This window comes from Tuber melanosporum (assembly GCF_000151645.1).
Source record: "Tuber melanosporum whole genome shotgun sequence assembly, scaffold_11, strain Mel28".
NCBI lineage: Eukaryota > Fungi > Ascomycota > Pezizomycetes > Pezizales > Tuberaceae > Tuber > Tuber melanosporum.
In genome coordinates, this window is record NW_003298766.1 from 654,054 (window position 1) to 670,425 (window position 16,372).

Here is a 16,372-nt window from a genome sequence, read left to right on the forward strand (position 1 = left end):
GGAGCAGAAACGGGCGGAAGAAAAGAGCCAACAAATATCTGATAGTGGGAAATACCAAAAGAAAGATCTCCGCGTTATGATACCTGGAGATTACTGTATGTGTTATTGGGGTTGCGACTATGAATGGAACAAATTGTTTCCTTCCAATATATATATATATATAACTGTACGGGAAGTGAGCAAACACTTACATGAGCAAAACACCAGACTCTCAAGGTCTCGAAGTGAACCCCTTACACCGCCCACCAACCCCTCCCAATAATCCAGAGATTGGCCAAAGTGGCGATACCACCAGATCTATTTAGAGTAGCTTACCTCGAATCCCACATTGGCAAACATTTACGGTACTATACAACCCGGTCATTCACAGCGCAAGTATAGTAGTAAGTAGACAAGAGATGCTCGGGTGACGCTTCTGCCATCCCATCCCATTCCATTATCTCCCCCCTTGTCCTCCTCCAATTAGCGAAATGGTATATATCATAGCCAGGAATTCCACAGACTAATATCTCATGTATTCTAGAAGGATCAACACTCAACCTTGGCGTGTGTGGGGGGGTGAGCGGGAATCGGCAGAAATCGACTCCCACTCATTCGATATAATAACACACCCCGCACGAATTGTCTTCATGTCGTGATACTTTCTCGGGTTGGATCGTTGGATGTGTACGAGACCTCGGTCCAGTGGGCGTACAGCATATCTTGTTCTCTAAACACGTACCATACATAATCTATAAAGGATGGTGCATGGCTGAAGGGCGTAGGAGATATATACACTCGAGTAGATGGACAATACTTGAGGGAAGGAATAAAAAAATATGCCAATACTGGTGTAGAAGGGTGCCAGCGGAGGTGAATTGTCGGAAGCTATAGACTAAGCACCCTTCTGTTCCTCGACCGATATGGGATGATGCTCCAGAGTGCCTCAAGCGGTAGTTTGAGGCCATAAAGAGACCTATGAAACCAGGTTTGGCTCCCGGACCGGACGTTCCCATATGCCCAGAATATCTTTTCACCGAGTATTGTGATAGGACCCTACAGAACCCACCAAGGGTGGCTTTTCACACACCAAGTTAACTCAATTGATATTCATAGCATGCCAAACCCCTTCAAACCCCACAAAAACCTATCTTCACTAAGTCGGATACCTCCGCAAAGCCAAAGAATATCGTGTATTATTTTTCATACAAAGCTACCATGATTAAATTTTATAGAAGACTATTTTCCTCCAAATTAGACAGCCGCACAAAACCGTAGAATTTGGTTTGCACTCAGCCGAGGTTATAACTAGCATTATCTTATATAACCAGAAAAAGCCTAACACCAGCAGTACTCCCAGTCGGACAGCAGTCGACTATAGTTGGCCAGTGCACCCAATTAAGACACACACTGGTATGGTTCCGGACAGTAAAAATCAACCCTCTGTATATTGAGAATTGCTGACTAAGCTACAGGATATCACTCACTTTTTTATTTCCCTTTATTTTCCTGTTTATAATTAGGAATCCTTTAAAAATTACTAAAATCTTCCCCCCCTACACTACAAGTATTATGGTAATATTATAATGAATAATATAAGGAAGATATAGTGCTCCCAGTAAGACATACTAGTGCTACAATAAGTTAAAACAGAAATAAGGTAAAACAAATAAAATTTTAATGGGGTGATATGGTACCGGTATCCGAGTCCATAAAAGGAAACCCAGGACTAGTGCCATCCGACTGCCGTCGCCCCGTCCACTCCGTCCAAAGACGAGACATTGTCATCCTCCGTCGTCCTGACCCCGTCTAGGACGGACTGGACGACTGTAAGCACTGGCTGAGCGACGCAGGAAGGATGTGGGAAGGGAAGGTGCGGTGGTCCTGCTTAGCCTTCGGCACCCCTGCGGGGCGCCGCGTTTTCGTCAATTAAAAACCAAACGTTATCAAGGTCATAGCCATTGAAAACCGTCTGACCAACTCCTAACTACCATATAAATACCACCCACTATGATACATCGCATGCAGAATCCAGCTATCGCACTATAATGCCACCCCGACCACAGATCCTCGGCCGCACTCTCAACCACGATACATCCGTCAACGGAACATAACCCCCATAAACACCCCACCAATAGCGCCTGTAATTGCCCCACATATGATACTATTCACAGGAAGGATATCCAAATACAAAGGAATAACATTGAGGGGAAAAAATAAAATAAGAAAGCGATAGAAACCACCCCGAATGCAACTACCTTCTAAGACCCCTTCTCTTCTTTCCAGCATCAGTATTTTTGGTGCTCTGACTCCCTCTAGCCATCTTCTTCAGCTCCTCATCAATATCCCAGACTTGCTGACCCATGAAGCCCATCACTTCTTTTACCAAATCCTCTTTCTCATCGGGGGCCTTTTGGCCAGACTTGGGGAAATTGTTTGGCCCAAGATCAAGACTTGCAGCATCTTCGTCTTCATCCAGCAAACCAAACCCCACAAACTTTACATAGGGTTTCGTGCCCGATTCTTGGCGAGATGGGTGTTGGGTCACATCCCGAAGGGGGGAGAATGTTAATGGGCTGATATCTTTCTGGGTTGGCTCGGGTGTAGCATTTGGTGTGGCGAATGCTGCAAATGGAGTAAACGTAGTTCCTTCCGGAGTTGATGGTTTGGGAGTGTTGATCGTTTGTGGAAACTCCGTGCTCGTCGGTGGCGGTGGTGGTGAATTAGTTCCCGGGACCTGAATATCACCAGATGGCCTCCAGTTGCTTCGTGGCACAGGCGTTTTGAATGACGAACTTGAATCGGTGTCTGTGACTTTTCCACGGTTTCTCCAACTTCCGCCAAAACTCAACGTCGGCGTTTTGCAAGCACCAAGGTCGAGGAACGAATCGGGCCGCAACACACTCGGTGTTTCCTCGGCCGTAGTGCTCAGTTTCGATTGAGGAAAGAATGGGGAATCGTTGAGGGCATCAAAGAATCCCTTCTTCGCGGCCATCAATTGTGTTTGAGTGCCCTGGCAGGGTTCCGGGTCCTCTTCATCCGCCATCTCGTCCCCAGTTCTCCCCACCTCGGGTGCTGAGAAGTAACTCTGTCCATGAGATTGTGGGAGCTCATTGGTTACTGCTGAGGGTCTTGCGGTAGTGTCTTGTGTTGGGGGTTTCTCTATTGGCTTTGGATTTGCTTTCTGACCTCCAATGCGATGAGCTGAAGATACGCGGCCAGGGGGGATCGTCTTCCCAGTGAGTAGCTTTGCAGCAGGAGTCACTTTTAAATGACTGTCGTCCGTAGATCTCTCTCCGGAGGCTGTCATAATTGGAGACAGCGATATAAAGAGTGCTGTTCTCTGAGCAGGCTGTAGAGAAATAGATCCGTCTGAAGACAGAGGCTCGGACCTACAAACCATTAAAGTGAATACTCGAGGGCGGTGAGGGCGAACCGCAGCGGGGTACACATACGTGTGAGAACCAAAGTTTTCAATAGGTGGGCTCCCTGATGTCACAATCTCGACGTTTTTGTCCTGAGCCCCGGACCTAGTGCCATTGCCGTTCCTATCAAATTGCCTATTCTCAATGACATTTTTATTTACTCCAAAGCCCACATCATGCTCTCTAGCTGTCTGCCTTTCGGTTTCAACGATTGAAGGTTCTTTCGTCGCCCGATCCCGGGCCATAGATTTCAAGGAGTGGTCTTCTGGGTCTTTGTTTATACCACTATCATCAGCCTTTTTCCGTCTCTTCTTTGGAGTCTTTCTAGCTTCCACCCGAGTACCCGTTGGTTGATTCGTAAATGGCGACATTGTAGCGAAATTGATTCGTATCCGCTTCATTTTCGCATCCGCAGGGGCCAGTGGTGGCATCGCCCTGTTAGCTTCGGGAGCGACAAGGTGTATACTCTCATCTAGCTCGCCAGGCTTGCTTTTCGATCGGGAAATTGCAGTTGACGGCGTACGACTCTGAGCAGGAGCCCTTCCTCGGTTACTACACACCGGTGAATGAGAAACCGACCGAGATACCCGTTTTGTGGGCTTAGTTTTATTCTTCGGCGCAGGTTTAAGTGCGGGATTTGGAGCTGCTTTAGGTGTGGGCTTGGTCCCTAATTTCTTGTAGAAGGAGCCCGGAGAAAACACTGGAGGAGTTGGAAGCTTCTGCTTATGTTTTTCCTTTCGATTGACTGGCGTAGCCACAGGGGTAACATCATTCGAAAACACCACGGCCGTCTGCATCTCCCTCCCCTGCACCTCATCACGGTTCATCGTTGGCCGAGAGACGATTGATTCACCAAGATCCAAGCAGGCTGGCCGTAAGAGCTCTTCGACATCGGGTGAAGATTCCGTAATAGTCCTCCTATTGACCCTCCTTCTCTCAGTGCTCCATGCAGCCCATTCCGGTACTTGCGTAGGGGTTCCGAGAATTTCCCTCTCATCATCCTGACATAGAGCCTTCCGCTTCTTCGTCTTGTGCTTTTCCTCCATCCGAGCCATGGGTTTTCTCTTTGTTTGCTTAGCCCCCTTTCCCCACGGATTGTTGATCACCGGACCTCGCAGTCGTGCGGAGTGAATGTATAGCTGTTGACCGCTAAGGTAACTCTGGGCATGCCCCAAGATCCGCTGGTTCTTGGCTCGTTGGGCGGCCGGGGATTCTTCATCCGAGGAGTCACCAGCAAATATAGTATCCGAAGGGGAGGGGATAAGAATTGGGTTCTCGGGGAGAGGCGGGTATGGTCTTTGAGGCATGATTGTGAAATCCTTCCCCCCCTTTGCGTTAAATGTGGTTAGGTCAGCAGAGGAGAACACGAAGCGAGTGTGCAAGTGGTTGTGGTGGGAGACGCGAAAAGTGTAGGAACGGACAAACCCGCCGCGCTGTGGGAAGACGCAGCTTATCTGATCCCAATTTACGCGTCCAGGACTTCACGTGATGTCATCTAGATCTCAGATTAACCCAAAGATACACCCACAATCACTCGCACGGCTGTGAGGATGGCAGTCTAAGACAAAGAATACCTTTGAAGTTGTTGCTTTTTTTGGGGACACTTCCTGAAAATTCAATGGGAGGCCTAGAATTACGTTTTTATTCGCTTCGATTTGCTTTGTATGGCATTTCTTTATCTAATCTCTTGGTGTCTCATAATGAATGGAAAGGAACCCGGGTCCTGCCCCGCACTCGATTGCTAGATTCATAAAACATCCTTTGAAAGAGAGAAGTTAAGGGTTAGCGCGATTATTTTCATTAAGCCATATGATTGCACGTAGGAGCTCCTTAAAGGGCGTTTAAAAGTCAAACAAGTTCCATGTCATGAACAAACGGACTGTCAAAGAACCAAAGGGGAGCACAATATTACGAGGGGAAGTTAAAACAAGGCCATGTCATCAATACACAAAATCGAACTGATAAAACTATCGTAGCTTGTCTGAGAACAAAAAGCGAATCGCCGGAAATCCACCCTCCCTACAGTGTTTGCCAGCATATCTACTCTGTGTTTACAAAATAATATTATGATGGTGTGAGCTGGCTTCAAACTGTCCGGTGGTAATGTTACTATCCTCCAGTGTCCCGCCGAACCCCCTCTGGGGCCCTCAATAAGCATTTTATATCAAACGTCAGGTACCCCACTGCACCAGGAGCTGAGGGATATCTCTCCGCAGGAAAACTCGACAGAATGACAGCAAGCACGGCCCCAATTCTGTCATAGGTCTATTCTAGAACGTTATAAGCTGGAAGGACCAGTAGATATACCGGACCTTGCCACGGGACCTCTCGTAGCGTCGCGGACTACTTGTAAGTCTGGCCAATTGAGTTCCTGCTTGTCCCCTCGTTGGCAGTAGGACTTGAGGCTCCTTAACTGCGAAAGTTGACTTGTCACGGCTAAGATAATAAAATCGGGGTTAAGCACCAGCGTGCGTTCTTAAGTGAAACGTTCAGACAGGAAAATCACCATTGGTCACAAGTGGTTCGTTCGTTCTGGGAAAACAACTCAAGTCCGAAATGGCAAACTTCTCTTTGTTCTACTAGAATTGAAGAATGTCAAACCACAGCTTAAGCACTACGCGGAGAGATTCTGTTGCTTATTACGGAGCCAGTTCTTCCTATGCGCTCTCAGGCTGCTCTAGAGTAGTTTGGTTCGACCGCCGCTATAGCGATGCACTGTGGATTTGCCCGGCCCAACCTCCCAACAATGGTATTGCAGAATTTTGTGAGCGTTCCGTGGATATTCTGCTGGCAAGGGTTTCAAAATAGTTTTTCAGCTTAAGCACTGTTTCATTTAGGAGCGCACACTGGTGCTTAGCCTCGATAATATTGCCGGTCAGCGGGATGGATGAGTAGTAGCTGTGGTTGATGGCTGCTTAGAATTTGATATCTCAGTCTCGACACTATGATTTGTTGGGGATTTGTTGTAAGGTATCATATATTACAAGAGGATATGAAACGACGTTATGTGAGGATCGCCGTCTCAAAAGCTATGAGCCGTAGGCACGGAGTCGCTATATTTAGAGTTGATATTTCACGGTCTGCTCATTGCCAACACCACCGTACTTCCTCGAAATCACCAGTTCGACCTTTCAACGCCTGGCAAGCTGAGAAGTCACGGCAAAAGCTCTAGCGCTGTGAAAGGGATTTCGAAAACATAGGCTCAATAACACCGTTGGATAAAAGCAAGACTCCCTGACGGGTAAATTATGTCCATTCGCTAAGTTATCTCTCAATGCCCTGGCTCACTGCCGCTTGTTGGGAGGATAGGATGTACAGTACTCGTACAGTACTCCTACCGCCGAGCACCGGCGACGACAAACAAGGATTTCAATCATCCATATTACTCGAGTACAACTACCCGTACATCCCAGACATGCTACCAGTGCAAATTCAATCCGCTATCCCTAGCCAGTCGTGTTGCCACGTGCTCCAGCCCTGATCTTCAGTTTCTGGATATCGTATCTGACCAGCACCTAAACGTGCCCCGAGACTTCTGTTTACTCCTTGTTTGCGCAGCGGGGGGGGATACGGTTGTCCGAACTACCATTTTCCCGGTCACGCATGAATATTGTTTTTCTATATTTTCATTTTTGCAACGAATAATATTGTATTGTGTACTCTAATCACGGGAAAGCCTTGAGTCACATTTCATGTCGGCCCTTTAATAGCATACAAGTACATGATACTCGTACGTGGTTCCCTCAATAGAGCTGGTGCTGCGAAGGTGTGGCTGCAGAAGACGCCTGAAGAAATTCCTGTATTGGCCACACGATAATTTGAGATACGGTACCATCTGGCATCGCATATAGCATAGCACCACCGCCCATAGGTTGAAATTTTTAGATGGCCGGGAGATCCCAGAAGTCCTTGCGCAAGCCAATTCCGGTGTTCCTGTAATCGGGTACGGTGAAAGAAGATTGTCAAACCATGCCATCCTTCGCTTACTGTACTGTACTGTAGAACCCTGCGTTCTCAATAAATACCGGTATTGCTTGAGCAGGGGTTGCTGGTGAAAGACGGGGAAGTATTAGGCAACAAATTGATATGCTTAATGGGGATTCTCTTCGTTTATTCAGGTCCTTCAAGAAGCTGGCGTTCAGATAGTGCAAGATTCGCGTCCGCTCCTTTCCATCCTGTCCCACCCCTAGGTATATTATCCAATAGAGTAGGCCGCTGGGTTGGCTGAGCTCGGGCCCTCGCTCACCCAGGGGAGATGCACTGTAACCGGAAGGGTTGTCAGGGATATAAGAACACATTATTTGAGCCTTGCTCGGTCAGAGGGGTCTCGCCGAAAGATTGGGTTATCCCCACAAACCGAAGACATGCCCCTCGGGCACATACGAGTACTGGAGAATCCTGGTAAACACCCGGGAACGTTGCTCCCTAGCTTTAGTGTTGAGCGGATTCATTCTTTGGATCCCTATAATAATACTATGAAAACAAAGCGTCTCAGAGTTCTTCAGTAATGTTCCACAGGGCTCCGGCTATAAGCGGACGAGGAATCACTGGCCATCGCACTAGGTAATACGATGGAGCAAGGTGAACAATAAACAGAGGGGGATGGCGAATGATGCTCCGGGATCTGGTGGTAAACATCAAATTTTGGTGGGGTTATTCTCTATACCCCTCCTGTTCGTTGCCCCCCCCCCCTCCCTGATAGTATGTTACCGTGTTCTTATCAGGCGAACACCGACGCCGTTGCAATTCGGTCCATCATGGAGTAAGGAGCCTCTAGATAAGGTCAGTACTGGTATCAGGTATAAGGCTCCGCTCCGGATCGCATGTGATTTAGGATGAGGGCCCACTCAAGATTTCAGAACCCCGGCTGACTTGTAGTGGATGAAAATTTAATGGTCTAGACTTTGGCTTCAGCGGATACTTGGGGCGAGAAAAAAAATATGCGGGTGCGCATACAAGAATTTTGAAAATCTTGGCCGCAGAGGGCGATTGCAACACTCAAAAGTTTTGCGGAACTGTTATTCGGCCACCCGAATACCTACTTACCGTATCATAACCCCAAGTGGGCTTTGGGGAGAAGTATGAAGCAAGCTCGGTCTGTATCGGGGTCGATAAGAGAGAGCTGATCCACTCTAATGCTGAGATTAGAGATAGGATTGCCAACTGTACGCGTCAGCCCCATTGTTAGCATTAAGTGTGGTGATGCATACAACTTGCATCTGTGTTTGCGAGTGCTTACCACAAGTGGTTGTCGGTGCTTGTACCGTACAGTGCGGTGCAGTACGGTACGGTGCAGTACCGCCGGTATGTGCCTTCACCGGTACTCGAGCACTTGCGCCGGCAGTGGGGCGTGCACAACAGAGCTGATCGATCCCCTCAAAGCTCAGTCACCGCTGTATTATCATTCGAATGTGTCTGCCAGAAGGTGGGTGGCAGAATGGGAAGCTGCGGGGAGGTAGCCGGGAGCTTTCTTTCGTCCTTTGTTTCATTATTTTTTCCTTTCCATAGTCCGAAGGGAGAGAGCCCACATGTTATAGTCTGCAGCAGGATGGATATTACTGTAGCCATCGAACAAGAACTGTCGCTGATTGTTGGCCAGAGGGGGCCCGTCCTCGATGAGATCTCATCCATGGGGAAAGTGGCCAACACCATAGTGCATAAAGCAATAAGCATTGTTCTATCGACAACTGCATGACTAGAGTTGGCCACTCTCAGTTTGGTGATGATCACTCAAGTGGTTAATCGCATACAGGGGGAGGGGGGGGCAGGCTAAAAAGTTTATTTCACCTAGATTGAGGCGCCTAGAGATGGAGATGCCAGCTGCCAACGCCATTGTCGATAAGCCTGGAAACGGCAGCTCCCAGAATACTGTTACTATGATACCATAGCACCTAAACACCGGTACCACGATACTATTAAGTATGGGTACAGTAGGGCTATCGAACTACGCTGAATGATGAGGAAAGTATTTCCGCTTGTCCAAAACAGTGTAGTTTGATAAAGGTACGACCACAGAGTACCCGAAAGCTGCGGCTTTCACTTGAGCCAGATAATGACCTGAAATTGCGGGGTTAACGGCAGGGGGTTCAACGATTTCTTGGGAAGTCAGCAGACGGCGAAACAACCTGATGGCCCAAGCGAAGGGATTTGAAGGGGGTGAAAATCACCAACATCACACGAGCCTCCATTTTTTGTTTTTCCTACCATTTTGTGCGGTAATTGGCGTTTCCTTGTGGTGGGGTTTGACCACTGGATTGCAGATGTACTTGTACTCGAGTACTAGTACTTGTATCGCACTTGTAGACTGCAGTGCCGCAAGTGAATAAAATAGTGTGAGACAAAAGCAGCTGTAGGATGGGAGCCCATGGGGGGGCGGAAGATAAATCCCGCAGCCTTTTTTCCCCAGGCACCTACGGCAGTGGCTGAAAGCGACTACATTTTGGACCTTAAACGGGGAAGACAATTTCGGTCATTGAAATCGTGAGATCGATCCGTCTGTACTGTTCGTTCATGTAGCGAAGCCGAAGATAGATTCCAATAGACTTGTCATGCTGCTCATAGCTCAAGATTGATTGGTCATACTCCGGGAGGAGGAAACCCAATGGCTTGGACCCAAGACTGCGGATTTTTTTTTTTCTTCTTCTCCTTCTCGTTCGTTCTTTTTCATCTTGATTCCTCTCCCCCTTCCCCATAAACCAGGTGCGCAATGACGGTGCTGTGCGGTACAGTACTGTACTCGAATAGCCACCATCCATCCTCAAGTAGACATCGTATCAACATTAGATTGGAATTTTGAGAATTCAGGAACTATCCTACTCGAGTACCGGGAGGTCCTTGGCCAAGAGTCGGCTCCCATGCACAGTGCCCCGATCGGGGAGACGAGAGCCAATAAAATGTGCCCGTGACGGAAAAGAGCTGTAGCATGCATAAACACGTTGGGGATAGACAGCCTGGTCCGCCGACGATAACTTGCTCCATAGTCCAGCTCTGTACGGGGCCGTCGACACTGGGACACTGCCGTATGGACACAACACTGCGGAGACCTGATGAGGGGTTGCTGCTATTGTTTGTGAATGCGAATGTGGTGAATGAATGTGGTATCGGTCGTTTGTCGGTATTGAGAAAACGCCCTACGAGTGAGTAGCCGTATAACACTCGTTGGTGTTTTCTTCGTTTTGGGCCAATGCAAAAGGAGAGCGGTGTCCAGTGCTTTGGGCTCTCCTTGTTTTGGGATTGGAACTCTGCAGGTAATTATGATAGCAAGCTCAAGTACCGATACTTGTACTGTAACTCGTGGTATTTCTCTCTGGTTCCCTTTGGTTCTCTTCTACGGTAGTCCTTTTTTCCACTTCCTCAGTAGAGGGGATCTCTTTCCTTTTTCGTACAATTTTTTCTTCTTTTCGGTTACTATGGCCTTGTTGTATGGTGTGGTGCTGGTTGGCTGGGCCTTTTCATTCTGTGCCTTCTATGCTGCGTTGCTTTGTCCATTTGCTTGGTTCAACTCTGCTGCCTCTTCCAACGCAACTTTTCCTACTCCTACACATCCTTCAGCAAGGGGATAACAAGATCATCCTCTTTCCCCCCATCCCCCCTCTCTCTAAAGGAACCCTACTCACGCCAGAATTGTCTTAGAGACGGTGTCTTGCCCCCAGTTTTTCGGTGCGAGAAAAAGTTCACCTTCGCTTGTCTCCTCTCCACTGCCTTCTCCCAGGTTATATCACGGCTCGCAATAACGTCATCTCTCTACACTTTTCCCCCAAGTTTACCTGGCTTCCAGCAGGCTTCAATGACTCCTCATGCCAGTCCCGTTCCATGACCCCATACCTCTAAAGGACTCTCCTTTGGCCCCTTCAGGTCCTGTCCGTTCTAGAACATTTCCAATTCTTACTTCCTCGTCATTTACCGCTGATAGTGGCGAAGAACATAAAACAATCAGCAGCCATTTCGATACATCCCCAAGCTTTGACGATACCCTTTCTGTCTCACAAACTTCTACTTCGTCGTCAACTACTCTTTCTCCATCTGCGTCATCACCCTCTCTTGTCGAGAGCACAGGCGTTGGTCCCAGCGAACCGATCTACGGAAATTCCTATGATGAAGCCGATTTGTCTCGTCCTCTATTTCGCTATTGGAGACCTCAATCTACATCCTTCCCTTTAGAGGCTAAATTTACGCTCGGCGGGGGTATACATCCGGATACTAGAATTGCCCATTCGCATAAAGACGGTTGTATATTTTCCTGTCGTCAGAAGGAAAAGAACCCCCACATCACCCTTCCACCTTACATAAGCCCTGCCGACAGTCCGACTGATCGCCCCTCTACACCTTTGACCGGAACTTCCATTTTGAAGCCAACCGATGGGGCTGGCTCTGATGCTATCCTCAAGGCTCAGCTTGGCCTCGATAGTCCTATTGATTTTAACGAAAGACTAGGCACTTCTGTAGCGCGATGGGGTGCAAAAAATGATGCTGATGGAGAGGCAAGTTTTCCGATACAGAGCAGCCCAATTCGGGAAGATGAGGATGACGTTGGGAGATCCATTGCTGCTGTTATGGCGAGTGAGAGCAATTCTCGTAGCAGGAAGGCAACACAAAGACTTGGGTTGTTCCGGGAGAATGAACAGGCTATTGAAGAACGTGGGAGAGAGAAACTGAGGCGCGAGGAAAAAGAGAAAGAGAAAGAGAGGGAGCGACAAGAGAAGCTGCGCGCAAAGGAGAAGGAGAGGAAAGAAAGATTAAAAGGTAATGGAAAAATGGTTTCTGTCGCACAGTTAAGCAAGACAATTAAGGAAAATAATGCCCCCCCTCTAGACCTTTCTTCTAATGTCCTTTCAGTTAAAAGTACGAAAGATGCATATTCTCAATCATCAAGTGATGAGCTCTCTTCCAAAGTTTCTGATAAAACATCTATACCGACCTCTTATTCCAATCCTGTTTGCGGAGCAGTTGATGGGAACGAGTCTTCTGGGATTCAGTCGACAATTAATTCTAGATTAGACTCGGCCCCCAAAAGTATCTCCCCTACCAACGGTGATTCGTCAAGTGTCTGCGTGGGCTCTGATGACTCGTCCCCTTCCTCGATTACAACAGTGGTTCCTGAAGGTCACACCGAATACCCTTTTCCTGGGTGCCGAGATCTATCCATAGAAGTACCTGACGGCTTTGAACCGGTTGAAAGGCCAGACCACCCGGAGGACGATGACGATGAAGAGGAAGAATCTGATAAAGATGAAATTTCCTCTGCCCTATATATCCCACATCCGACTCCGAATCGTGCCGCCACAGACTCCTCAATTGGTCATAAGGCAGGCCCAGTGAAGGGTCAATATAGTAACTCGGCCTCACAAAGGTCGTTGATCGAGGCTGATAAACAGAAGAATGATGATACACGTCATAAGGACCATGAAGAAAGTCCAGAATTCGATTTATCTATCCAATCTGGGGACGACGAATACATTTACCAAGGCCGCCGACAGTCCGTAATCGCGGATGATGATTACAAAGGCTACCACTCCAATACGGAAGGCTATTCGTCGGCTGCGTCAGGGTTTTCTGATTTTTCGGATAGTTACGATGAGCTTTCAAGTGGCGAAAATGATCGTAGTGGGAGTGGCTATGGAACTGCTTTATCTGAAACTGAGGATACCACCCCAACTGCTACGCCCATTGCCCGGCGCCCTCATATCAAGTACGATCAAACTCTTGGCAACCGAAAGCAGCATTCTTCCAGTGCCCAGTCGAAGGCCGTACCTCAAGTTCCTTTGGGGGCTGTTGAGTTAAAACCATACAATCATCAAGTTGGAGGTCATACAGCATTGTTCAGATTCTCCCGCAGAGCTGTTTGTAAAAGCTTGAGTAATAAAGAAAATGAATTTTATGAGGCTGTTGAGAAGAGGCATCCGCAACTTTTAGGATTTCTACCAAAGTAAGCCTGTGTTTTTCTAAACCTTTGATGATTTGTAGTTGTGTTCCGGTTTTCGATTGTTCCTTTTTTTCTTGCGAGAGGCTGTGGGGCTAACGTGTTTCACAATATCAAGGTACATTGGGGTTCTTAATGTTACCTTCAGAAGAGCACCAAAGAAGAAGAAAACCATCAAAAAGGAGGCTGCAACAGGCTCACCTGAGGTGAGCGGATTGGCAACGGAAAGCGAGGTCTTTGTTAGGAGCGGCAAAAATTGTGCAGACTCTCAACCAACCGAGACAGAGTTTACGAAGGCTCCGAATGTTGTATATAACTCGGAGGCGACCTCTGGGGGTGCACCCTTTCCTCTTCCCCAGGTGGTCTTCGAGAACAACAGACACATTATTCCTGAAAATCTTTTTCGCTTTTCGGCCAGTGCCCCATCTTACTCTTCGAATCCAGCATGCTCCGCCAGTGACAAAGAAGGGCGATCGCCGGAGCCGACTCAGGGTAAAGGGCAGAAAAGCACAGAGGCTGTGTCGGATACGCCGGAGGCTAATGCTACGGGTAGCGGTGACGAGATCATCCAGGGCGAAGCCCATCCAAGGAAGTCCATCTGGGGTGCTACTTCGGTGAATCGCAAATTACAGGAACAAGTATTGAGGGAGGTTTTTGGATCTCCGTCTATTCCCCGCGGTCATCATCACACTCGCTCACATTCAAGGCCACGCCATTACAATTGCAATCACTCCCATGGTCACCGGCACCATCATGGGTCACCCCCGGGCGCTGACAGCAGAGGATGCAGATCCAGCTTCAGGAGGAGTAGCACGGATCTCGGGCCGTCCCACCGACATCAAGCCTTTCCCGAGGATCGCAAAATCACATCTGTTCGTATTGAGGGAGAGAGGAGACACGCCTCTAGTACAGATTTGAGGACTCTTTCGAAGAGCAACGACATCACTGGCGGTGCTAGGTCTTGTTTGAGTAGATCCCCGACAACACCTGAAAGGCGGAGGGCTGGCTTTCCAAGAAGGCGGTCGAGTGGTAACATATGCAAAAGGTCAGGCAAGCCAGAATCGTTGAGCCCACCAATTTGTGATTATGCCGCAGAGGATGAAGGTTACGGAGGCGACCGGGAAGACGAAGTATTTAAGATGGACGAAGATGAAAGCATTCCAATTGGAAAGAAGACTTGGGCAACCAGATGCTTGGACCGAAGAGCCCCAACACCACCACCATCACCACCATCAGTCCCCTCTACTGCCTCGGAAAGCACCTCACAGACACAGCAGCCCCAACCCATTCCATCACCTCTCTCTATCCCTCCGGCAACAGAATCTCCAGACCCTGTCGCCATCAACGAAACCCCTAATATCCCTATACCCAAAGAAGTACTACAGCAGCCCATCGAACGGGTGGAACATTTCCTTCTCCTCGAAGACCTGACAGCGGGCATGAAGAGGCCCTGTGTCCTTGACCTCAAGATGGGAACCCGGCAGTATGGCGTCGAAGCCTCTAAGAAAAAAAAGCAATCACAAGCAAATAAATGCGCCCTTACCACCTCTCGTGATTTAGGTGTTCGACTTTGTGGAATGCAAGTTTGGAACGTGAAGGAGCAGACCTATCTCTTTCAAGATAAGTATTTCGGTAGAGACCTCAAGGCCGGGCGTGAATTCCAGACTGCACTTATCCGTTTCCTTTACGATGGCAAAACCAATAGTTCCGTCTTGCGCCACATCCCTACTATACTCGAGAAACTCAGAGCGCTGGAAGCCATGATAAGGGGACTTCCTGGCTACCGGTTCTATGCTAGCAGTTTGCTTATGATATATGATGGCATGGATCACGACAGGAATATTGACCTCAAGATTGTGGACTTTGCCAATTGCGTTACTGCCGAGGATCCGTTGCCTAAGGTCACAACGTGTCCGCCTAAGGATCGGGATGGTGTTGATAGGGGGTATTTGCGGGGCCTAAGGACGCTACAAAAGTACATTCAGAGCATATGGCGAGAGACCAAGGGTGAAGGGTGGGTTGAAAGAGGGGAGGAAGGCGGTCATGGAGGTGGTCATCAGAGAGATGACATTGGACCTGATTGGGACTTGATTGAAGATCTTGGGGAGGTTTCAACATAGACTGGTGGCTGTGGAGCGCCGCGGAATCTGTGAGAATGAGTTTATGAATGATGTAAGTGGTGGGGAATAGGGATGATTGAATTTGGTTTTGCTGCATGTTAACCCCTTTCGGACGATCGTATTTGTTTTTTTTTTTGCCTTTGTTCTCTCCTCTTTCCTCCCCCCTTTCCCTTCCTCTCTCCCCGATTGACGAGAATGGGAAGACGGAAAAGGACCGGTGCTCGGATTTGCTCCCGTTTCACGTCTTTCCGCCTCTTACTCCCGGTATTCCCGGGGTAGAAGGAGGAGCAACGGGTAAAAAAACGGCCATTCACATTGCATTATAAATAGTTATTTTCTCTTTATTTCTGCCCTTGATTGCCCACACATGAGCTAGTTTTATTGGTCTTTTTTTGTTGCTCTCCTCTTTCCATTGTTTTTACTCCTTTAGTCTTTTAGTCCTTTGAGCTGTGTAAACAGGCCCACTTTTTTCCATCTTCATTTCATATCCTTCCCTTTTCATAGCCGGGTCTGTGTATGTTTGCTTGCGCTTTTGTATTTTTTGATTTGTTGTCGTATTGGTTTGGTATGGCGCTGCTTTTTATAATTTCTCGTTTATTCTCTTTATGGGTTGACTTCATTTCTTTCTTCCTTGTTTACATAACTTTACTAATCGAGGCGGAAAGTACATACTCAACTCTTGTTGCTGAGCATATTGATTCGTATACTTTGTTTTCACTTGATGTACCCGTAGCCAGAAAGCACTGTACAAGCGTGTAGGATGCTTGCGCAGCCCCGTCCATACGTACAGTGCTGTCTATAGATACCGGCGCAAACTCCTCGAGACATCGAGGCAGTTGGAAACAATTTCCTCCTTTTATAGCTTGTCCGAAACCCTTTCGCCCAATGCCGTAACACTCAGCTCTTCTTTGGTATTTTCGACCAAGTAG

The 16,372-nt window shown here is 48.0% G+C and overlaps 2 protein-coding genes; one reads left to right on the plus strand and one right to left on the minus strand.

Annotated features, from left to right (window-relative positions):
- Window positions 1-1,955: 1,955 nt before the first annotated feature.
- Window positions 1,956-4,711, minus strand: GSTUM_00004323001 (uncharacterized protein; the record flags this gene model as incomplete). XM_002835554.2 has 2 exons in its annotated part: window positions 1,956-3,371; window positions 3,435-4,711. 2 exons carry the CDS (start codon window positions 4,709-4,711, stop codon window positions 2,234-2,236), a joined length of 2,415 nt encoding a protein of 804 aa, XP_002835600.1. The 3' UTR covers window positions 1,956-2,233.
- Window positions 4,712-10,919: 6,208 nt separating this feature from the next.
- Window positions 10,920-16,160, plus strand: GSTUM_00004324001 (uncharacterized protein). XM_002835555.2 has 3 exons: window positions 10,920-13,329; window positions 13,442-14,427; window positions 14,560-16,160. The coding sequence occupies exons 1-3, from the start codon at window positions 11,201-11,203 to the stop codon at window positions 15,441-15,443; spliced, it is 3,999 nt and encodes a 1,332-aa protein (XP_002835601.1). The 5' UTR covers window positions 10,920-11,200; the 3' UTR covers window positions 15,444-16,160.
- Window positions 16,161-16,372: the final 212 nt, after the last annotated feature.

Excerpts from the sequence above, each read along its gene's own strand:
- GSTUM_00004324001 (XM_002835555.2), top strand. The coding sequence starts at position 11,201 with ATGCCAGTCCCGTTCCATGACCCCATACCTCTAAAGGACTCTCCTTTG. Across the intron at positions 13,330-13,441 it reads CTTTTAGGATTTCTACCAAA|GTACATTGGGGTTCTTAATG; the intron begins GTAAGCCTGTGT and ends CACAATATCAAG. Across the intron at positions 14,428-14,559 it reads TTATGCCGCAGAGGATGAAG|TCCCCTCTACTGCCTCGGAA; the intron begins GTTACGGAGGCG and ends CACCACCATCAG.